General features: G+C 56.8%; 4 protein-coding genes across 4 annotated transcripts; 2 read left to right on the top strand and 2 right to left on the bottom strand.

Moving 5' to 3' along the window:
• Positions 1 to 188: 188 nt before the first annotated feature.
• Positions 189 to 3,449, bottom strand: RPL36A (ribosomal protein L36a). Its single transcript, XM_027725448.2, has 5 exons — positions 3,225 to 3,449; positions 2,868 to 2,973; positions 2,120 to 2,187; positions 346 to 468; positions 189 to 261 (listed from the first exon to the last, which is right to left on the bottom strand). The coding sequence occupies exons 1-5, from the start codon at positions 3,432 to 3,434 to the stop codon at positions 241 to 243; spliced, it is 528 nt and encodes a 175-aa protein (XP_027581249.1). The 5' UTR covers positions 3,435 to 3,449; the 3' UTR covers positions 189 to 240.
• Positions 3,450 to 3,718: 269 nt separating this feature from the next.
• Positions 3,719 to 14,827, top strand: BTK (Bruton tyrosine kinase). The gene is made up of 19 exons (XM_027725117.2): positions 3,719 to 4,016; positions 6,199 to 6,379; positions 6,504 to 6,602; positions 6,852 to 6,920; positions 7,467 to 7,548; positions 8,972 to 9,100; positions 9,207 to 9,274; positions 9,750 to 9,931; positions 10,197 to 10,259; positions 10,520 to 10,574; positions 10,902 to 10,984; positions 11,094 to 11,221; positions 11,372 to 11,446; positions 11,791 to 11,962; positions 12,222 to 12,438; positions 13,075 to 13,139; positions 13,624 to 13,742; positions 13,864 to 14,021; positions 14,134 to 14,827. The coding sequence occupies exons 1-19, from the start codon at positions 3,814 to 3,816 to the stop codon at positions 14,203 to 14,205; spliced, it is 2,220 nt and encodes a 739-aa protein (XP_027580918.2). The 5' UTR covers positions 3,719 to 3,813; the 3' UTR covers positions 14,206 to 14,827.
• Positions 14,828 to 14,926: 99 nt separating this feature from the next.
• On the top strand, positions 14,927 to 17,334 carry TIMM8A (translocase of inner mitochondrial membrane 8A). The gene is made up of 2 exons (XM_027725848.2): positions 14,927 to 15,131; positions 15,610 to 17,334. Exons 1-2 carry the CDS (start codon positions 15,009 to 15,011, stop codon positions 15,769 to 15,771), a joined length of 285 nt encoding a protein of 94 aa, XP_027581649.1. The 5' UTR covers positions 14,927 to 15,008; the 3' UTR covers positions 15,772 to 17,334.
• Positions 17,130 to 21,100, bottom strand: LOC113990410 (magnesium transporter NIPA2-like). The gene is made up of 5 exons (XM_027725834.2): positions 20,967 to 21,100; positions 20,810 to 20,866; positions 19,688 to 19,778; positions 19,381 to 19,541; positions 17,130 to 18,442 (listed from the first exon to the last, which is right to left on the bottom strand). Exons 1-5 carry the CDS (start codon positions 21,088 to 21,090, stop codon positions 17,826 to 17,828), a joined length of 1,050 nt encoding a protein of 349 aa, XP_027581635.1. The 5' UTR covers positions 21,091 to 21,100; the 3' UTR covers positions 17,130 to 17,825.
• Positions 21,101 to 21,127: the final 27 nt, after the last annotated feature.

The raw sequence follows: 21,127 nt of genomic DNA, 5'->3' as shown, positions 1-21,127 counted from the left end.
ATCTCACCTGCCTCTTACAAGGTAACACAGTAAGGAGATCCCAGCTACTGTGAGGGATTTTTCAAAAGCCTTCAGGTTTCAAATTGTTCTCTTAGTAAACAGTCCTGCAAGCCAACATCTTCCCTGCCAGGCTGATGTACTCACAATTCTCGCCCCATCAACATGAGGAAACACATAAAAACAAGCAATGGCTCACTCTAAATACTTTAATATGGTCCATGGTGATGAGTAGGATGATGCTCAGAACTGGATCACCTGGCCCTGTAAGAAGCAAGAGACACAGTCAGTTTACTCACCACTGAGTACTGCCCCCCTTTCTCAGCCACTCAGAGCACACAAACCCACCTTTCTCTTCTTGTCTCCTCCCAGTTCAAAGTGCTTGCACCTCTTAATTGCCAGCATCCTCTTGGACCTGCAGTTGGGCTCCACACACTCCAGCCTCAGCACAATCTTCTTGGTGGTCTTGGCCTGGGAGGAGGAGCAGAGTGCTTTAATGAACCAAACATCCCCAAGCAGACAAACTGCTGCTCTCAGAAAACCTTGTTACCTGCACTCCTGAAGGCTCAGCAGTTTGTTCTCCTAAAGTGTAAAGAGAAACTGCCAACAGATGCTCCCTCCATTGAAAACAAGAAGGCACTTAAGGATCAGCAAGGGAATACAGTGGATCTGTATCTTTACAATAAAGGACAGTGGCAAAAGCATTCAGTGGGCAGGGCTGGTCTCTGCAGGGATCAGCCCTGCTGGAAAGAGTTCGTGCCAGGGAACACAGGAACAGGCACTTGTACACTGTGGGAGAACAGACTGGCAGTGCTCAGGAGAAGCCCAGCAGAGGACTGGACAAAAGGAACACCTGGAAGCAAAATGACTGACAAACTTTCTCTGGAAGGAGCAGTGACACAACGGGCTCAATGCAGACCCACAGCTCCTGGAAGCAAGATGAAACCCAAAGAAGACTGCAGTGGGAAGAATTCAAAGCTGTGAGGGTGCTGTAGCAGCTGGACAGGGCTGCAGCCACCAGCTAAAACCCTCAGCCAATCATCCATACAATGCTGACTGGGAAAAAACAGAAATGGGGATGGCAATGTACTGGTGCAGAGTGCCAAGAGTGCAGCTGCTTGGTGCACCCTGCTTGCAGAAGCACTTTCTGAGAGGTCTCCCCACTTCCTGGCACAAATTCAACTTGAAAACCTGCTGCCTCATTTTTTTCTTCCTGCTGGAAGAGTTCCTGTACATCTCCAGCAGGACACCAGGGCTTTCCAGCACCGAGCCCTAGGAGCTGAACTAAACAGTTCACCCAAAACAACAAATCGACCCACTGGTTTTGCTTCCCTGCTGCAAAACACTACAGTTTTTTTCCTGCCCCAGCTCCCTGGCAGGAACTCACAGATGCACTGAGGGAAAACATGCTGCAAGACTGCAGTGACAGGTACCCACACTGAAGAGGAAGGGTGACAGCAGCGGGTTTCTGCAGCTCGTGAGTAACAGGATGCACTGCTGCCCTTCCACTGCTGCTCTGGGGCTCTCAGGAAAGGCCCAGCACAGCAGCTCTCATTCCCTGGCTCAGCAGTACAGATTTCCCTGGAGACAGCAGGCTGTGAGAAAATGATGCTGTGTTCTGCAGTACTTCGAGGAGCTGCACACACTTGGCCCCCATCCCCTTGTCAGTGAAGGCAGCCTCACAAACCCAGCAAAAAGCTTCAGTGATAAACTACTGGCACTTCCAAGGACATTAGGAAAGCAAGCAGAAGGCTCCTTTCCCTTTGCCATACCCTCCCCTTGGGCAAAGCAATGAAGAAAACATTCCTTTCTTTGCAAGTATCCTTCCCAGCAAGACCCCACTCCCCTGCAGAACCTGCTCTGCAAACACCCCTGCAAATGAGGGATACTGGAAGGTGTTCTTGCCCATGACAGGGACACTGGAACAAGGTGATCTTTAAGGTCCCTTCCCACCCAAACCATTCCACGAGTCTGTGCTGTGGAGTGGGAGCTCGCACTGCCAGCATGGAGCTGCCCTAACACAGGGCAGGGCACAAGGCTGAGGAATCCTCCTCCAGCTGGGCACCTGGGCTGCCAGGGGAGTCTCCTGTCCTTGTCCCAGGAGCAGCACTCACTCACTCACCTTTTTACGGAAGATGGGCTTTGTCTGGCCCCCATATCCACTCTGCTTCCGATCGTAGCGCCTCTTCCCTGGGGGAAGAGATGGCCCTGGTCAGGCAACAACTCAGGAGGTGCTTCCTAAATCCCACCAGGTTTAGGATCCAGCCTGCCCCTGCACAGCCCACCAGCACCAGTGTCCCCTCCTCAGCCCACGGCCCCCACCCTCATGCTGTCCCCAGGAGTGGACCCTTCCCCTCGCTGTGCAAAGCCAACAGACACAGGAGGTCGAGGGACCCGATTTATTCAGAGTTCTGCTGGCTGGTAAATCCTCAAAGCCAGCACACGAAGGGCCAAAATCAGGAGCATATTTATACATTTTGTTCAGGTGATACTTGCATCATTAACCCACATCACTTCTGGCTGAGCTGCCACCGGGTTCACGTTCTCTCACCTCGATCTGAGGGTCCCGCTCCTTTTCAACTCCCAGCCCGTGCTCAGTGGGCAGGGCCCTCCCTCGGGGCGGGCAGCCTGGGCTCCAGAGCTGTGCCTCCACATCAGAATGAGCCAAGTTCACCCAGAGCACACCATCTCTATAAACATTTCTACACCTCGACCGCCCCAAACTGGTTTGGACATGTCATTAGTCTTTTTATTCCTTTAGTTCCACATCCTTTAGCTCAATCTGTTCTTCTCCCCCCACAGACACACACCCGCTCCCAACCCACCCCCCTCGTGCAGGGCAGCACCGCCGGGGCCGTGCTCGTCCCTACCCTGGGCGTACAGCGAGTCCTTCCCCTTCTTGTACTGCGTGACCTTGTGCGGCTGGTGCTTCCCGCACTTCTTGCAGTAGGTCCGGCGGGTTTTCGGCACGTTCACCTGGGGCGGAGAAAACTCGGTCAGGGGCGCGGGACACACCACAAACCACACCACACGACCTGACGCATCCCGCTCCAAGGCCCCGCGCCCGCCCTGCCCCACCCCACGCCCTGCGCCGCCATCGTGGGCCTGCGGCGCCCCCGCGCCCGCCTGGCCGCCGGCAAAGCAGCCGGCGGAGGGGATGGAGCCTGTCCCGGCCTGTCCCGGGGGCGGATGGCGGCGGATGGAGCCCGACCCGACCCCGCACTCACCATCTTGGCGGCGGCGGCCCAAAAAGAAGGCCTGGCCCGGAAGCGGAAGCAGTTGGGAGCGGGGGAACCATAGAGAGGAGGCGGCAGGGAGGGCACAGGGCGTGAGCGCCCCCTGCCGCTCGGAGGAGAGCAGGGCGGCAGGTTGAGGAGGTCGAGGGATGCGGGGGGTGTTGGGGCTGGGGGGTGACTGGGATTGGGGTCTGTGACCATGCTGGGTGTTGGGGGTGACTGAGAAGATAGAATATTAATTAATAAGAGAACGATGTAACTTGTAGCCAATAAAGCTCAATGCCTTCATTTGCTAAAATGTTTATAAACAGTGAAAAGTTTTGCAAGTCACTGTGCCGGCTTTGTGGATTTGCCGCCTGGCCCCCCTGTCTGCTCAGAAGTGTAAATAAACCACATATCTCAGCTCTGTGCGGGGATCAGCCTTGTGCACAGAGGGTGAAAGAACCCGTTTGGGGACAACATGGGGACGGGCAGCCCAGAGGAGCCTGGCACTGCCCACAGCCCGGGGCAGGCTCTGGCCATGGCTGGTGGCCCAGTAGCCCCAGGGTGATATCCCCATTGCCTGCAGGAGGAAACACAGATGCTGCCTTTGAGTCAGAAACCAGAAAAAGGGGAACTGAAAGGGTGGGGTTGGCCGGCCCCGTCCTTCCTCCCTCCCTGCACGGCAGGCCCACCATCCCTCCCCGCTCCTGCCGCCACAGCCACCCCAACCCGAACCCGCCGGGGTGGGCGCGGGGCAGCGGCGGCACCGGAGCCCGGCTGGCCAGAGCGGCAGGAGGGCTGGTGAGTGCAGCCGGGGCGTGCTGGGAGCACCAGGGTGACGGTGCCCCGGGAGCCGGCAGGGCCCCGTTGGTGTGGCCGTGGCAGAGCCATGGCGGCGGGAGGCTCCATGTGGCCCATCCCGGTGGCCTCGCACCTCTGTTGGCCTCCTCGCGGTGCTGGGGGTGGGAGAGCCGTGCTGGGCACAGGCCGTGTGGTGCCGAGGTGCGGGCGAGCTGAGCTGGGAAGGCTCAGCCTTGTCCCCACGGCCTGAGCGGTTCCAAGCAGGCGGCATCTGACCCTGGGCATGGGCCGGGGGGCCGGGGATGCCACAGGGCAGGGGGTGCAGTGCTGTGGGGGTGCCAGGGGCTGCAGGGTGCACTGGAGCAGGGGGGCACAGCAGTACAGGGGTGTCAGGGGCCCCAGGGGTGCTCCAGAGCAGCGGGTTGGGGTGCTGACAGTGTCTGTGGCCATTCCTTCCTTGTGCTTTTGGCAGCAGGCACTGCTGGGGTGCAGCTCTGGGTTTGTTCACCCATCTCTCTTGCGCGGGAGGTTTCCTCCTCTGTCCCTCCCACCCATCGATTTTGACACCCTCCGTGCTCAGCCTGAACCATGGGGGCTGTGAAGTGTGTCATTCCCAGACACCCTGTCACCCTTCTCTCTTGTCCCGAGCGTGCCAGCCGCCCTCCAGCCCCCCATCCACCAGTGGCTCAGCTCCTTGGCAGGAATCGGGCAGGGGGCAGAGTTTGCCTGTGCAGGGGTGGCCCCGGGACCATGGTGGAGGGGCCAGCAGTGAGTGCCAGGCTGGGGGTGGTCTCAGAGCACGCTTGGCTGAGGTGTGAGCGTGGCAGGAAATCCCATTAGCTGGGGGGGCACAGGACATGTTTCCACCCACCCACTCACCACCTCAGCTGTCTGAGCACACAGTGATGGCTGAGGGGGTGAGTCCCATGGCGCACCCACCACCCCAAAGGACAGGCAGGGACAGAGCAGGTCTGGCCCACCTCTGAGCCTCCCACAGAGGAGACGAGCTGTGGGGAGCAGGGGAGAAAAACAGCTTCTCCCAGTTTGACCTCCAAAGCTGTTTGCAGGAGAAAAAAGGGAACAAGGTGTAGGTGAAGGGGAAGCAGGGAGTGTAGGTGGTCAGGGCAGGAGACATGGAGCAGGGCTCCAGGGGATCACAGTTCAGCAATGGCTCCACAGAGTTCACACAACAGCTCCCCATTAGGTCCAGACTGGAGTCGGGTGTTGGTCACAGCCCACAGCTCCAGCCACAGGGCTCTGGGGGCTGCTGGAACTGTCTGGATGTCACAGGTCCTGGGTACAGCATGGAGGGACAGAGTGAGATGGATGGGCTTCAAGAGGTGCTGGGATGATTTACAACCTCTGAAGGCAGAGCAGCAGTGGGATGCAGGGCTCTCATCTGAGCCCTTTCCTGCCCCAGCCTGCCCTGGAGAAGCTCAGGACAGCTTTGCTGAAGAGGGTTTGGGGAGGATTTAACCGCTCTGTCTGCTAGCCAAAGGCAGCTCTTGAAGTCTGGCCTCCAACAAGTGCTGCTCACAGGGGAGGAAAGGGGATTGAGCATTGTTCTTGCACTCCTGCAGGGTCCATGGACACAGAGGTGAAGGATGACTTTAGGGCTACTCCGTGCTCTTGACAGCCCAGCACGTGACTATTGAGGGCCAGGACCTACCCAGCACATTTTAGGGATTGGCCTCCCGTGACCACCCCTTGTGTGCTGCCAAGTCAGCACGTCCCCAGCACAGAGTGCCTGCGGTGGGGCAGGAGGAAACGGCCCACGCAAGTGCACATGCACAGTGTTGGAGGGGAGGAGGCGCCTGCGGGGTGTCACTGCTCGGGCTCCACGCTCCTCCCCGGGGATATGCTGCTCACAGCTTCCCAGTCTCCCTCCCTCTCCAGCTGTCCGTCCCTCTGCACACCCTTCGAGCCTCTCCAGCATCCAGCAGGAGCAGAAGCCATTCGGGTGGTGGCTTGGTCTGCAGACTACTGTGGGACAGGGCCCAGGAGAGGTCACACCGCAAATAACCCACACTGACCTGCCCACACCCCTCTGCAGCCGGTTCTCCCCGCCACGGGGGTCCCAGCGACCCTGCCTGCCCTTTGGGCAGGGAGGAGAGGGCACCTGAGAGAGGTCCAGCAGTTTTTGGGCTGAGCAAGTGCCCTGTCAGTGTTGTCTTGCCCACAGCAACCCCACAAGCACAGTGCGGAGGAGGCCGGGGGGTGACATGGCCAGTGTCCTCCTGGAGAGCATCTTCCTGAAGCGCTCGCAGCAGAAAAAGAAAACTTCTCCCCTCAACTTCAAGAAGCGCCTGTTCCTGCTGACAGAGAGCAAGCTGTCCTACTACGAGTATGACTTTGAGCGAGGGGTGAGTCTGCAGCCACAGGGACTGTGCCATGGCAGTGCCCAGGGGTCTCCAACACCCAGCCCAAGGGGTAGTTGGATGGGGACATGGGTTTGGTGACCGTTTGAGCCAAGCCTGTCTCTTGCAGCGCCGGGGCAGTAAGAAGGGCTCTGTGGACATTGAGAAGATCACCTGTGTGGAGATGGTGGCACCTGAGAACAACCCTCCCCCTGAGCGGCAGGTCCCGGTGAGGAGGGTCCCGGCGTTCCCTGCATCTGTCCCCCTGTCCCCTCGCTGGGAGAATAGGGAGAGTTACCCTTCCCTGGGATGGTGGCAGTGGGGAACAGCCCTGCTTTGCATGGGGCGCTCTGCCCATACCATTCCAGGGGGTCTGGCTTGATGCAGAGCAGGGGGATGCCAAAGGCTGTGGGTCCCAGGGGAGGTGCCAGCAGCCAAGCACAGGATGCCAATGTCCATCTCTGCCTCTCTCTTTCAGAGAAAAGGAGAGGATTACAACAACATAGAGCAGATCTCAATCATCGAACGGTTCCCCTACCCCTTCCAGGTGAGTCCTCACTGCACTCCCTTTGCTGGGCTGTGCAGGGTGCTGGGGGGAGGACCCCAGAGGGACCTGGGGTCAAACATGGCATCACTGCCCCCGTGCCAGCTGTCACTCAGCTGTTTGGGGACACCCTGCTGCTACCCACACTGCACAGGGCAGCCAGGTGAGCTGCTTTGAGCCCGAGGCAGATCTATTTAAAGAGACTGCTTAGATGGAGACCTGCTTCTGAGCTCTGTCCCACTCCTCTCGGTCCCCTGGCTGATGCTGGAGGGATGCTATCTGCCAGCTGCTTGCTCAGCCCCAGCCCAGCTGCCTGCCCTGCTGGCACCCAGTGCGGCCCCCAGCACACCGAAAGTCAGAGAAGGAAGTGGAAAAATCTCAGGGGAGGGGGCTTATTTATAACCTTTTTGTCACGGTCCCAAGAGCAGCGTGCAGGGCCAGCAGGCACCAGCACGGGCTTGCCCTGCACCAGCTGCTCAGGGTGGCCACGAGCCCTGGCTCCCCCCGTGAGCCCCGTGGCCTGGGGTGCTGAGGTGTGGGGTCCTGCAGGTGGTCTATGACGAAGGGCCCCTCTACATCTTCTCCCCGACGGAGGAGCTGCGCAAGCGCTGGATCCATCAGCTGAAGAGTGGTGAGTCTGGGGGCTCTGCAGCTCCCTTGGAAAGCAAACAGAGGCACTCAGCTGTGCCTGTGCCTGACCCAGAGCATCATGCTTCCAGGGGCTTGCTGGCTCATGGTTATGTATTCCCATGCCCGTGGAGGAGGGAGCTGCTCCTGCCCCGAGGGGGTGGACACTCACCTCTGTCACCCTCTAACTTCTGCAGCACCTCACCTATCTTGGCTGAGGCTTCTTGTCCTCTCACAAACCTGCTCCAAAGTAGCTCAGGCAGACTCAGAAATGATTGGGGGCAAGAGGAAACAGCAGATGTGGCCACACAGCTGTACTGCCTTGCAAGGGGAGGGTTGGGTGCTTTAGGAAACATGGACAACAAGCCTGCTGGGAACCAGGGAGTGTCTTTCCCAACCCATCCAGAGCCTCGCTCAGAGCTAATGCTCAGCTGTGTTGGTGCTGCCTTGCCAAGCTGAAAGTGTGTTGAAGCAGCATTGCCAAGGGGCTTGGATCAGCCAAAATCTGCTGGAGCTGCCTGTATGTGTGTCTTGCGGGCAGGCGTGTGTATCTTTCTGTGGCTTTGTGCTGGTGGGGTGAGATTAGCTGCCTGAATTGACACAGGGAAGTTGGCTCGAGCGAGGCGGAAGAGCAGGCTGATAACAGGGAAGTCAGTTATCTCACAAGAGCCCTGACAGGCAGCCAGCCCTCTCCCCACTTCCCTGCTCTGGGAGGAGGGTTGTTGTGGCAGCTGAAGTCAGTGTAAAATCCACAGGGAAAAGGGGAGAGAAAATGCTGGCCTTTTGCTGCTGGGATGTCCTCATCCAGAAAAGGGGCTTTCTGTACCCCGTGGAGCTGCTGTGGGCCAGCCCTGTGCTGCCTTGGTGTTTAGGCACATCCAGTCGTCCCTCTAGACTGAGGAGAAGTATGAGGAAGCTGTTTGGTGCCTGCCTGGCAAGGGAGTGGTGTCCTAGCAAGGGAAGTCTCCAAGCAGGCAGGGTATGGTAGCAGTGCCCTCTTCTCCCCATGACAATCCAGGCACAGCACTGGCCTTCCTCTCCACTTCTCAAATATAGGGCTCAAAAGAGCTGTGAACCATGGGCCTAGGGGGTTGCTGGATATTTCAGCTGGCAGGAGGGCCAGTCCCAGCAGGACTCCCTTTGCAGAGCTGCTCAAGAGCTTTGATCAAATCTGAGAGGCAAGCCTGGCCCTTCCTGGGCTGGGGGCTTTGTGGCACAGGGATCGATTCACAGCCACAGCTCTGGAACGAGGGCAACGAGCTGAGGGAAACCTGGGCAGCAGGGCCACAGGGGACTGTGTCAGTAACACAGCTGAGGGTGGAATGATTTAATAGGGCTGCCTGTCTGCATTCAGGGAGCAGAGAGGTCTCCACAGGAGGCTGGGGACACAGCCCTGGGTCACACGCATCTCCCCTCCTCTGCCACAGTGATTCGGTACAACAGCGACCTGGTTCAGAAGTATCACCCCTGCTTCTGGATCGATGGCCAGTACCTGTGCTGCTCCCAGACTGCCAAGAATGCCATGGGCTGCCAAATTCTGGAGAGCAGGAATGGCAGTAAGACACTGGGCACCCTCCCATTGCCTCATTCCCCCCCCTCGGTGACCACCACAGCATAGTCCTGGGGATCTCTTCTCACCTTAGTCCCTCCTCTGTTCTGAAGGTTTGAAAACTGGGCGGTCGCATCGCAAGACAAAGAAGCCTCTTCCCCCAACTCCTGAGGAGGACCAGGTAAGGGCCAGCCTCAGCATGTGGGTTGGCTCCAAGGTGTTTGAGAAAAGGTCTGCCTAGTAAAAGCCAACATGTCCAGTGACTGCTTAGAGATGTACAGGACTCAGCTCTGGGGACCGATGACAAGGTGGTGTCCTAAGGGAGAAGGAGCTTGAAGCAAGGGGTGGAACTCAAAGGCCTGTAGGAAAGTCAAATGATCTCAACTCTGAGGTTCCCTGGGGCAGCTGGGAGGATAAAGCCCTAATGTAGGCTGGAGAAGTCATGGGTTAAGCCAAAACGCAGGGAGAAAACACTTACCTTTTGTGAAGGCATGAAGAAATATTGTGATAAAAAGTGGTGAAGGAGACATGTGAGAGCTGAGACAAATGGTGCACTGAGCTGGCCTGAGCCCAGTGCCCTGCCAGGGCTGGGGAGGGTCTCTCCCGGTGTGTCTGCCAGCCTCACCACGTCCCACACTCCCCCTCTCTGTGGGAAGATGGTGATGAAGCCTCTGCCTCGCGAGCCGGCCCCCAGCACAGCGGGCGAGATGAAGAAGGTGGTGGCCCTCTACAACTACCAGCCGATGAATGCGCAGGACCTGCAGCTGCAGAAGGGAGAGGAGTACTTCATCCTGGAGGAGAGCCACCTGCCCTGGTGGAAAGCCCTAGACAAGAACGGGTAAGAGCTTCCACTGCCCTGGCACTTGGCCTGGTGCCCAGGCACTGGTGGGCAAACACATCCCTGCCTGCCCACCTGTGGCCTCCCCAGGGAGGAGGGTGAGGGAGGCTGAAGCAGGCTGGGCTATCAGCCCTGCCCAGACATGAACAAAGATGGGGTTGCATCAAGGTTTTTAAGCCCATTTCTACTCAGCCTCCTGGAACAGGAACACCCCATCCCCTTGGCCTCCTCCATCAGTGTGTAACCAGCCCCTTTTCTCCTACAGGAGGGAAGGATACATCCCCAGCAACTACGTCACTGAAACCAGCAATTCCCTGGAGATCTTTGAGTAAGAGAAGGCACGGGGGCCTGGCAAGTTGCACTTGGTTGGAGACTTTTTCCATTCAGTTCTTCCATTCAGCTTTCCATTCAGTTCTGCTAACCCAGCCTGGCTGGGTCGCTCTCCCTCTCGCACACCCTTTGGAAGCCTCCAGCCCCGTGGCAGGCCCATGGTGCTCTCTGCACCACCTCTCCTGGCTGGGCCAGGGTCAGACTAGGCTGGGGACAATGGTGGCTGGGATTTCCCTGATGGCTGTGTCCCTGTTTCAGGTGGTACTCAAAGAATATCACTCGGAGCCAAGCAGAGCAACTGCTGAAACAGGAGGTAAGTGTTGCCTCCTGAGCCTGGGTCTGTTCTACACACCAGCCCTCCATGGGCTGTTCTCACATTGTGCCCAGCATGGGACCAAGCCTGGCTTGTGCTGGGAGGGAGTGTTGCCCCAACAGCCCCAAGAACCATCTCTATCCTAACATGACCTCCTCTGAGCAGTCACTTCAGGAGGTGGCCCCACAGGCAGAGACTGGATTTAGGACTCCTCTGACTCACTGCACCTTCTCCAGCCATGCTGTGATCTTCACTCACTTCAAGTCTTGCCTGTTACAGTCACACCTCCCAACAACCACCCAGTGCCCTTTCCCCCTTCTGTTTTAGGGTAAGGAAGGGGGCTTCATCGTCCGAGACTCCACCAGCAAGACAGGGAAATACACTGTCTCCGTCTATGCCAAGTCCTCTGTGTAAGTGGATCTCACAACAGCTTGTTCCTCCCTCAGAGGGCTCCCCCAGGCAACCCTCACCCTCTGCCTGTCCTCCCCATGCCACTGACCCTACATACTCTCTCTCCAGAGACCCCCAGGGTACGATCCGCCACTACGTGGTGTGCTGCACCCCCCAGAACCAGTATTACCTGGCAGAAAAGCACCTGTTCAACAGCATCCCAGAGCTCATCACATACCACCAGCACAACTCTGCAGGTCAGTGTTAGGGAGACACACTGAAGCCAGCAGTGTTTTTACTGACACCATGGTACCCTCACCTTCCTGTGCTGAAGGCAGGAGGCTCGTGTTCCCTGTTGGAATGTGGCAGGTAAGCCTAGTGTGGCAATCCACGTTTTTGTTTTTCAGGGCTCATATCCAGACTGAAGTACCCCGTGTCCCAGCACCAGAAAAGTGCCCCTTCCACAGCTGGCCTTGGCTATGGTAAGCCAGCCTGGGCTGGCTGCAGGGTCTGTCCCTACTGGCAGCAATTTTCCAGGACTGGGATCCTGGCTGTTCCATGGCAGCAGGGCTCATAGCATTCCCAGGAATCACTTCTCTACACTCCCTTGCCCTCTGGTGACAGTACTGACCAAGAGACCCCACAATCTACCTTGCTCCCCATCCCATGGAGGAACAGGTCTCAGATTCTTCTGTGGATGTTTTTGTGGATGGTTTTTCAGGGAGCAAAAGCTCGTGAGCTTTTCTTGGCCATGCTAGACCAGATGACTGGGAGCACCCTGTGGAGAGGTCACCTCCAGCCACATTATGCTCACACTCTGTCCTAGGGTCATGGGAGATCGACCCCAAGGATCTGACCTTCCTGAAGGAACTCGGCACGGGGCAGTTTGGAGTGGTGAAGTACGGGAAGTGGAGGGGCCAGTACGACGTCGCCATCAAGATGATCAGGGAGGGCTCCATGTCAGAGGATGAGTTTATAGACGAAGCCAAAGTCATGATGTAAGTGGTGAGCACAGTGCAGGTCAGTGCTGGGCACACCTTGGCAGAGTGGCTGCACTCCTGGGTGGTGTCAGGGACAGTCCTGGGCAGTGCCACACTCTGCAAAATGCATCTGAGACTTTGTGTTGATTCCTTAGTGAGTTTTTCCACTGTCAGCTGGATCTGGAGCACCTTCCCTTCCCAAACTCTCTTTATTCACAGGTGCTTCTTTTGCTGCTTGGCCTTCTAGATGCTCAGAATTGCCTTGTCCCCAACACAGGAACCTGTCTCATGAGAAGCTGGTGCAGCTCTACGGGGTCTGCACTAAGCAGCGTCCCATCTTCATCATCACGGAGTACATGGCCAACGGCTGCCTCCTGAACTTCCTGAGGGAAACTCGGCAGCGGTTCCAGCCTGCCGAGCTGCTGGAGATGTGCAAGGATGTCTGTGAAGCTATGGAGTACCTGGAATCCAAGCAGTTCCTGCACCGAGACCTGGTAGGGCTGTGGCTGAAGGGCACACGTCCAGCTTAGCAACAGCCACAGCGCGTCCTGGACAGGGTCCAGATAGTTCATCAATACGAGGAGAGGCAGCTCTGCAGCCTCCTCTGCAGAACACCTCTCTAAGCTTCCCTGCCCACCCATGGGTGGGATGCTCTGCAGTCCCTTCCCTGCAGGCAGGAAGAGATTGCAGAAAAGGCAGGACTAGATAGTTTTCCAGGAGATGTGAAATGCATCTGTGGCTGGGGCAGGGTTTGTGTTCGGTAGCACAGGCATCACTGGCTCAGACATGAAAAGAGACCTCCTCTTGACCCCCATGAAAAGCTGGGCCTGCAGTTTGTCAGGCTTTGGGCTAGCATTGCCAACTGGCCATCCTGCCATACCTGATCTCCTGGTGCTGCTTTGTTCAGGGAAAATCCCACGAGGGAAGTCGCTCCTCCACAGATAAACAGGATGCTTGGAGGCCTCTTTTGCTCTATTGGCTGATGACTTTGTAGCTTGCCCCCACCCAGGTGAACTTACAGGACAAAGTGAAGTGAAGTGTTAAGTGGGTGGGGATGAGTTCAGCTGGTACAGGGGGATGGGAGAGGCAATATCAGGCAGGAGTAATTGCCTCTATCTCTCTGTCCACAGGCTGCTCGAAACTGTTTGGTGAATGACCAAGGAATTGTGAAAGTATCAGATTTTGGTCTTTCCAGGTCTGGTAGACATGTCTGTGTCACTTTTTTGCCTCAATCCCCCATCTCCTCCTTCAGTCTAGTCTTCACTTTAGTCTTTGCTCCCAACATCCTCCAGCTCTGCTCTCCCATTGTCTTCTCCTGTCTTTCTGTTTCATCTGCCCGGCTCAAGCTTCTGCCTCTTCACTTTCCACTGTCCCTTTCTTACTCACCCCAGCCCTTTCCCCCTCCTCTTTGCATCTTCTTTCCCCCACCTCTAGTCTCCTGGCTGCAGCTTTCTCCCCACATCCCCTTTTGGCTGTGCCTCTGTGCCACCCTATCCCTTCCCCAATCTTCACTAGCACACATTTGTTTGCAAAGGGAGATTTTTGCCTGCTGAAGCCCATGCTGACTGAAACCCCTTGTCACTCTGAGAGCTGCCCATTCCTTTCGGGCTTGGTGGGTTGCATGGAGGAGTGAAATGGGAAAACCAAGGCAGGCACCCTGATCCATTTATCTGCTGCAGGTACGTTCTAGATGACGAGTACACAAGCTCCATGGGGTCCAAGTTTCCAGTGCGGTGGTCTCCTCCTGAGGTGCTTCTGTACAGCAAGTTCAGCAGCAAGTCTGACGTCTGGTCCTTTGGTAAGAGCATGGAATTAATGACTCGGGAAGAGCACCCCAACAGCAGCGAACCCCCCTGCAAACTAGGGTCAGGCGCAGGCGCTCCCATGCCACAAGCTCTCCCTGCCATTCCCTCCAACAGGCGTTCTGATGTGGGAAGTTTACTCCCTGGGGAAGATGCCTTATGAGAGGTTTAACAACAGCGAGACAACGGAGCACGTCATCCAAGGCCTGCGCCTGTACCGGCCGCAGGCGGCCTCGGAGCGGGTCTACGCCATCATGTATAGCTGCTGGCACGAGGTGAGTGGATCCCACCCCCAGAGACCCCCTCCAGCCGCCCCGGTGGGTGATAGGGCTCCCCGGGGTGCAGGGGCAGACCCGGTTCCATCACTGCTCCCCTCTCGCCTGGCAGAAGGCTGAGGAGCGCCCCACCTTCACCGCGCTGCTGGGCAGCATCCTGGACATCGCTGACGAGGAGTGCTGACCATGGGCACCGCCCGCCGAGCCCTGCCCAGCGCTGGCACTGCCCGCCCGGACAGACCCGTGTGCCGGGTGGCACCGCGGCACTGCTGTCACGGACACGGCACGGGGGGACCTGGGGCCCGGGGGAGTCCGGGGATACCCATGGAACTCTATCACTGCCCCAGAGCTCCATCACTGCCTTGGAGCTCCATAACATGCCCAGAACTCAATCACCACCCTGGAACTCCATCACCCCCTTGGAACTCTATCACATCCCCAGAACTCCATCACCACTCTGGAACTCCATCACCGCCTTGGAGCTCTATCACATCCCCAGAACTCCATCACCACTCTGGAACTCCATCACTGCCTTGGAACTCCCATCACCACCCTGGAGCCCGATCACTGCCCCAGAGCTCCATCACCTCCCTGGAGCTCCACTACATCCCCAGAGCTCCATCACACCCCAGACCTCTGTCACATCCCTGGAGCTCCATCACATCTCCAGAACTCTGTCACCGCCCTGGAGCTCAATCACATCCCCAGAGCTCCATCGCACCCCCGGAGCTCCATCACCCCTGGAGCCCCATGCCGTCCCCGGAGCCCCATCCCACTCTCCCCCGCTCATGGACAATAAACTCCCCCATCCCGTCCGGGCTGCGCGGGTCCTCCCGGCCGGCAGGGGGCGCGCGCGGCGCGGGGCGCACGCGCGGCGCGGGCGGAAGGGGCGGGCGCGGCACCGGCGGCACGTGAAGGTCGCGGCGCGGCGGCACCGGGAGGGACCGGGGGGACACCGCGGGGACAGCGGGGGGCTCCAGGGCCGCCATGGACTCGCCGTCCGGCGCCGGGCTGGGCGGCGCCGACCCGCAGCTCCAGCGCTTCATCGAGGTGGAGACGCAGAAGCAGCGCTTCCAGCAGCTGGTGCACCAGATGACCGAGCTGTGCTGGGTACGGGCGGGGCGCGGGCGGCTCCGGGGACACGGCCGCGCTGGTGGGGCAGAAGGGCTGGGAGGCCGCGCAGAGCTGTGTCGCCGGGGGGAGGAGGGGGAGGCTGATGGGGACACAATGGAACCGCCGTGGGAGCGGTCCCGGGCCCGGTGAGCACAGGGAGAGAGGGAGAGGGGGTTGTCAGATGCGCCCGAGAGGATGAGGATCCCGGGGCGATGGGGACTCCCGAGGAGATGAGGATCTGAGAGGATGGAGACCCCCCCAGGGGATGAGGACCTCGAGGAGATGAGGATCCCGAGGGGATGGGGACCCCGAGGGGATGAGGATCCCGGGAGGACAAGGATCCCGAGCAGGGGGGTGACGCCATCTCGTCCGAGGGCTGGCGATGCCCGGGGGCACGGCCCCGGTGCAGGGGGGGCAGGGGGTGTCAGGGTCGGGCTGCGGTGCCCCCGGGACCAACAGGAGGTCCTGTGTGCAGGAGAAGTGCATGGACAAGCCGGGCCCGAAGCTGGACAGCCGGGCCGAGACGTGCTTCGTGAACTGCGTGGAGCGTTTCATCGACACCAGCCAGTTCATCCTGAACCGGCTGGAGCAGACGCAGAAGTCCAAGTCGGCCTTCTCGGAGAGCCTGTCCGACTGAGCTGGACCCAGCCCCTGCCAGGCCAGGCCTGGCCCAGGCCCACTCCTCCCGAAGGAGCCAGGATCAGCTCAGGGGGTTAGGATTTAATTAAATGCCATCTCGGGGAAGCTGCAGCCAGATGAGAGCCCACAACAGAGACACGGACGCTCCATGCCGGGGTGATGTGCCGCTCCCGGTGGCTGCCTTTGTGCTGGGACCCTGCACTTGGGACGTGCCCCCTCGGCTGAGGAGAGGGGTGGTGATGCTCATTCCATGGGTGTTTCCAGTGCTGATGTGAAGCTGGGCTCTGGGTGAGGCCAGCCTGTGGTTGCTGCCTTAAACAGTGCTGCAGAGACCAGCCCTCCTGGGTACGTGCTGACATCCCCCCAGGCACCATCCCAGGCTGGGACAGGCACCTGAGCCAGAAGAGCTCCTTGGGAACAGTGATCATCCCAGGCAGTGTCACCGCTGGAAAATACTGTCAGGCTTCCGTAGGTAAATCATTCATATGCCCAAGTGACCAATTTTCACACTGCAGCACAACTCTGTCGATGCTGACTTGCTCCATTAACTGCTTTCCCTGGGTAATGTAATAAATAATAACTGGGTCAATTTTTAACATGAGATTCTCCTTTGTTCAGGTAGATCACGGCTGAGAATGGAAAATCTGGCCTTCTTGTCACTCCCCCTCCATCCCAGTGATCCTGTTTGTTGTAAAATTAATAGGAAGAGGGCATAATTGTCTTTGGCTAGAAGGGTTTTTTTCTGAATTGTGATTTGTTGCTGAATTAATTTGGTCCCATGAATCAAACCTGTTTCTGGGAGAGTCTGTGGCCTTCCCCCTTCTTCCCTAAAGGTTTAACAGCTCCTGCTGTCCTGTAGTTTCTTTAGAGAGACTGAAAGCAGGAAATAACTAACCAGCTGCTTTATCACCTCGTGCACTTTTACCTGTGGAGGTCGCTGGTGGGAGGCCCGTGGGTGTGTCTTCTGGACCTCTGCCCCCAGGACACAAAGAGGAGCTTCTAACTGGAAAAACAACCAACAACTGATCCGCTCTCTGGGAAGGCAGTGTGGCTCTGGGGAGCCTGGGGCTGGACAGCACCTGTGAGTGGCTTGTGGCCAGCAAGCCTTCCTGGGAACAAATTCAGGATGTGTTAAACAGCTGTGCTGATATAAACCCACATCAGTGAGGACACAGCTGTCTGGTTATCTTTCAGAAACTTACCTCAATAGCTAAGGACTAGGTTCCCAGAGTAAGTGGTTCCCTCTCCTGTCCTAACTTGAATTTCTCTGGAGCATTCGCAGAGTTCTTCCTACCCCTGTGATTCTTCACACCTTTCAGCTAGCCCAGCTCTCGGTACAAATGTATCACTCACCACTTGAGGAACTGAACAGATCAGTTTTTAATAGAATACAGTAAGCAGGTGCTTCATCAACCTGCACAGCAGATGTTGCATGAAGAGGTTGGTCCCTCTGAAGAGCCACAGCAGCACGTGGCAGCACCACTGAAGTTTCCCAGTTTGGGCTGTATTCTGTTCTTGGATGTGAATCTGTAAATAAATTCTAGCAGAGTGAGCAAAACAAGTACTTGGACAGAGGAATCTTTAATTACTATTCTGTGTGTGTCACCTTTCAAGCCAGACATCCATCTTCTCTCTGTGCAACCTTAGCACCATGTTAGATCATTTTGTAGCTGTTAATCCTGTTTTTAAAAAATGCTACAAGGCCTCCCCAGAGGTGTGGTCTGCCATGCAGGGTTAGCACTGTGTTAGTGCTGCAGGTCTCTGCACAGCCAGGTTCTGGGTCCTGATGAGGGCAGATCAATTCTTCACGTAAAAGAATAGCGAAGAAGCACAGGATCCAAGGAACTGGGCGCTTCCCAGGGCTCCTGTCTGGAGCCACAGGAGGCTGCTGGCTCTGCCAGACTCCTGTCAGTGGCACATCACCCATGTGGCACCTGGGACAGGCAGAGGGTGACTGCCAGGTCGGGCTAGTGCAGCAGCAGCTGAGGCAGCATGTTCAGCCTTGGCAGTGGGAGCAGAAAGCCAGCAGTTCACAGGCATCCTCACACGCTTTCACTTCTCCTCCTCCTCTGCGCTCTGAGAACCTTTGTCCTCTGAGGGCAGCAGAGGCTGGTGCTGACAGGACTGGTGTCTGTCTGCACTGCTCCATGGGGGATGTAGGTCTGCCCTGCCTGGCTGCAGGAAGAGGGGCAGGAGGCTGGGGGGGAAGGGCATGTCCCTGAAGGCGTGCAGGAGGAAGATGCCAGACACGATGGTGAGGAAGCCGCTGATGGAGCCGACGACGTTGTCCAGCACCATGTGCTGCCACTCCTTGAAGAGGATGGTGGAGCACGTCATGACTGCTGTGGTGAACAGCACGTAGTAAACGGGTGTGACTACAGATGTGTTGAAAATGTCCAAGGCTTTGTTCAGGTAGTTGATCTGGATGCTGATGCAGATCACCAGGCACACCAGGAGCACCCAGCCCAGTGGCTCTTTCAGGACTGGCTTCCCAGAAAACAGTTCTTTGAGGGCAATGCCCAGGCCTTTGACACAGGATACAGACAGTGAGCCAATGGCAGAGCAGACCAAAACATAAACCAGCACGTTGCTCTGTCCATAACGGGGTCCAGCCACAAAGATAAGCAGAAGGGAGCTCACCAGGACACAAACAGCAAATGCAATGAATCCTTGGGGAAAGAATGAAAGAGCTCTGTCAGAACACAGTGACAGATGTAACTGGACAGCAAGCAGAGACAGAGGACGGGGTAACTGCCCCATCAGTCTGTCTTTTTGGCTCCATCTGAAAGGAATGGGGTTGGGAAACAGAGTCAGTCTGCAGCCTGAGCAAAGCTGCAGAGCCAGCAGCAGCTCTTTACAGTGCAATCACAAGTCAGGCTGTCAGATATAGCCCATGCTGGTAGTGGCAGGGGCACAGCCAGGCTCCAGGGCACTAGCAGAGGTGGGAGGCTTGTTGACCAGTTCTGCAGGAGGCTCAGGAGGGTGGCAGAAGGCTTGGGAAGCCCTGGCTGAACTCTGGAGACTGTGGTGTGATAAAAAGGAAAGTGCCACATAACAGGAGTGCGAGGCCCTGCCAGAGTGTTCCTTCTAATGAGCAGCAGCATCTACCTGTTACTCTGCTTTGCTCTTCTGCCTGTGCTTCCTTCCTCCCTCCATCTCTTGTGGCTTATTCTGCCATTTGTGCTATTGCCCACATCAAAGCCTTGCAACTTGATTTACCCTCTGACATAAGCACCAAGACTACCTGATCTTGGATGTAACTCATTGATTTCATTCATCTTTGCCTGAAGGTCCTCCTCTGCCTTCCCTCAGCCACACCACTGCCACCCTTGTGTCCAGGAATTCCCTCTCCTATCCTGGCACTGCCACAGGCCAACCCCTTCTGCTGACAGCTCCACCCCTGCTCTTCAATTTTTGCATCTATACCTCATAGACAGTAAAAAAAAAAGCCCACTTGGTAACTGCTAATGATTCCAGTTGTGTCTGCAGGACAAGAAACACCTCCATTACCATTTAGTTCAGTCCTTACTAATCTAGCCAAGTTGTGTCCCACCTTCTACTGTCAGTTCTGAGCCTGAAGTTGACAGGACCCCTTTTATTTTAGTACCTGGATCTTTCAGCTTCTCTGCCATTGACTCCAGGCTGGAAACCTCTTCTTCCTGCGGAGCGTGGATCACCATCACAGTGGAGCCCAGGATACTCAGGATGCAGCCAATCTTCCCATGAACATTCAGCTGCTCATTGAGGAAGGTGGAAGACAGAACTGCACTGAAAGATAGTAAGAAAAAATCCACTCAAAACTAATTAAGGCAAGAGATGGGAGTACCTGAGAGAAGAGAGGAAGGAAAGCAGAGCACCTGCTTTCGTCACTCAGGGGTAGTAGGTGAGGTGAGGGTGTTTCTGAGGCTGCTTACCTAACAAGGACACTTAGAGCACCCAGCGGAGTTACCAGTGTTGCAGGGGCAAAGGCATAGGCAGCAAAATTTGCAGCTTCTCCAACTCCCACTGGAAGAGAAATTCTGTTGGGTGAGCATCGAAGTAGGAGCAATTTACCATAATACAAGTTTGAGTCTGGTCAGAAAAGCCTCGGTTTCCACCTGAGCATCCTGTGTTTCTCTGAGGTATGTCATGCAACTGGGAAAGAACAGCACCAGCAAGAACAACCAGAAGCCCCACACACGTTCTCTTGGGAAGGGAAGGCTCAGTGTTATGCATGGTGATCCTTGGTCACATGTGCCTATACAGCAAGCAGCAACCACAGGAAACTATTGCCACAACAGCCACAAAGCTGAAAGGAGTTTGTATTTCTAAGAGGTGTTCTTCTCCTGGAACTGCTTTTACAGCTTTTTTAAGGGTAAATCAAGTACAGTTGGTTCTTAACATTGAAAGGTGTAAAGTGGAGCTGCTGAAATTGCTGTAGCATCAAACAGTGCTGGATGTTCTGTTATCACAACATTCTCTGTGCAGGCCACTTCAGAAGCACTCAACCCAACCCAGCTAGACCAGCTCCTCAGGTCCTGCTTAGCAGAGAAACCTGGTAATGCACGAGACTTAAGGATATTTTAGAGTTAAAATTAGATCAACATCATCCTCAGACACTTGGATAAAAATCAAGCAAACAATGACCATCATAATAAAACATGAAAGTGACTAGAAACAACCATAAACACTCTTAAAAGAGAAGGCTGTGGGGTGACCTAATTGTGGCCTTCCAGTACCCGAAGAGAACTGGAGAGAGACTGTTTACAAGGGCATGTAGTGACAGGATAGGGGGGAATGGCTTCCAACTGGCAGAGAGCAGGTTTACATTAGATATCAGGGAGAAATCCTTTACTTGTGAGGGCAGTGAGGCCCTGGCACAGGTTTCCCAGAGAAGCCGTGGCTGCCCCATCCCTGGGAGTGTCCAAGGCCAGGTGAGACGGGGCTTGGAGCAGCCTGGGCTAGCGGAAGGTGTCCCTGCTCGTGGTCCTTAAGGCCCCTGCCACGACCCATTCTGTCACAAGCGTGTCTCACCGCGGGGTGAGCGCGGTACTTACTGCACAGCAGCCCTGCCCACCAGAGCCATTCCCGCAGGTACGCGTGCCCTCCTTGCCCTGAGTGCGGAAGAAAGAGAAACAGGAAAGCCTCAGATGAAGCGACACGGACGAAGCGACACACGAGGCTCGCAGGTCGCGATGCCCGGAGCGGCCGTACCTGCCCTGGCGCGGCCGCGGCGGCACAGCCGGAGCAGCCCCTTCTTCTTCAGGACGAAGCTGCCGCCGATGAAGGCGCTGGAGGCCAGGGCCAGCCCCAGCCCCAGGCCGAACCCGGCCCCCATGGCCCCGGCGCCTTCCCCGGCGGGGCGGGGACCGGCC

The sequence above is a fragment of the Pipra filicauda genome, unplaced genomic scaffold (genome assembly GCF_003945595.2).
Source record: "Pipra filicauda isolate LSUMZ 115617 unplaced genomic scaffold, ASM394559v2 scaffold9_size5747161_pilon, whole genome shotgun sequence".
NCBI lineage: Eukaryota > Metazoa > Chordata > Aves > Passeriformes > Pipridae > Pipra > Pipra filicauda.
The sequence above is the reverse complement of the archived record's forward strand: the minus strand, read 5'-3'. Positions and strand labels throughout refer to the sequence as shown.

Bases quoted from the DNA above. Each gene is read 5' to 3' on its own strand.
- RPL36A (XM_027725448.2), bottom strand. From the start codon at position 3,434: ATGGTCACAGACCCCAATCCCAGTCACCCCCCAGCCCCAACACCCCCC. The intron at 2,188-2,867 runs GTAGGGACGAGC...CTCTTCCCCCAG, and splicing joins GGACTCGCTGTACGCCCAGG to GGAAGAGGCGCTACGATCGG. The intron at 262-345 runs GTGGGTTTGTGT...TGCTTCTTACAG, and splicing joins GAGGAGACAAGAAGAGAAAG to GGCCAGGTGATCCAGTTCTG.
- BTK (XM_027725117.2), top strand. From the start codon at position 3,814: ATGCTGCCTTTGAGTCAGAAACCAGAAAAAGGGGAACTGAAAGGGTGG. The intron at 12,439-13,074 runs GTAGGGCTGTGG...CTCTGTCCACAG, and splicing joins AGTTCCTGCACCGAGACCTG to GCTGCTCGAAACTGTTTGGT. The intron at 13,140-13,623 runs GTCTGGTAGACA...TATCTGCTGCAG, and splicing joins TCAGATTTTGGTCTTTCCAG to GTACGTTCTAGATGACGAGT.
- TIMM8A (XM_027725848.2), top strand. From the start codon at position 15,009: ATGGACTCGCCGTCCGGCGCCGGGCTGGGCGGCGCCGACCCGCAGCTC. The intron at 15,132-15,609 runs GTACGGGCGGGG...TCCTGTGTGCAG, and splicing joins AGATGACCGAGCTGTGCTGG to GAGAAGTGCATGGACAAGCC.
- LOC113990410 (XM_027725834.2), bottom strand. From the start codon at position 21,090: ATGGGGGCCGGGTTCGGCCTGGGGCTGGGGCTGGCCCTGGCCTCCAGC. The intron at 20,867-20,966 runs GTACGGCCGCTC...TTCCGCACTCAG, and splicing joins CCGCGGCCGCGCCAGGGCAG to GGCAAGGAGGGCACGCGTAC. The intron at 19,542-19,687 runs GTAAGCAGCCTC...ACTATCTTTCAG, and splicing joins GCTCTAAGTGTCCTTGTTAG to TGCAGTTCTGTCTTCCACCT.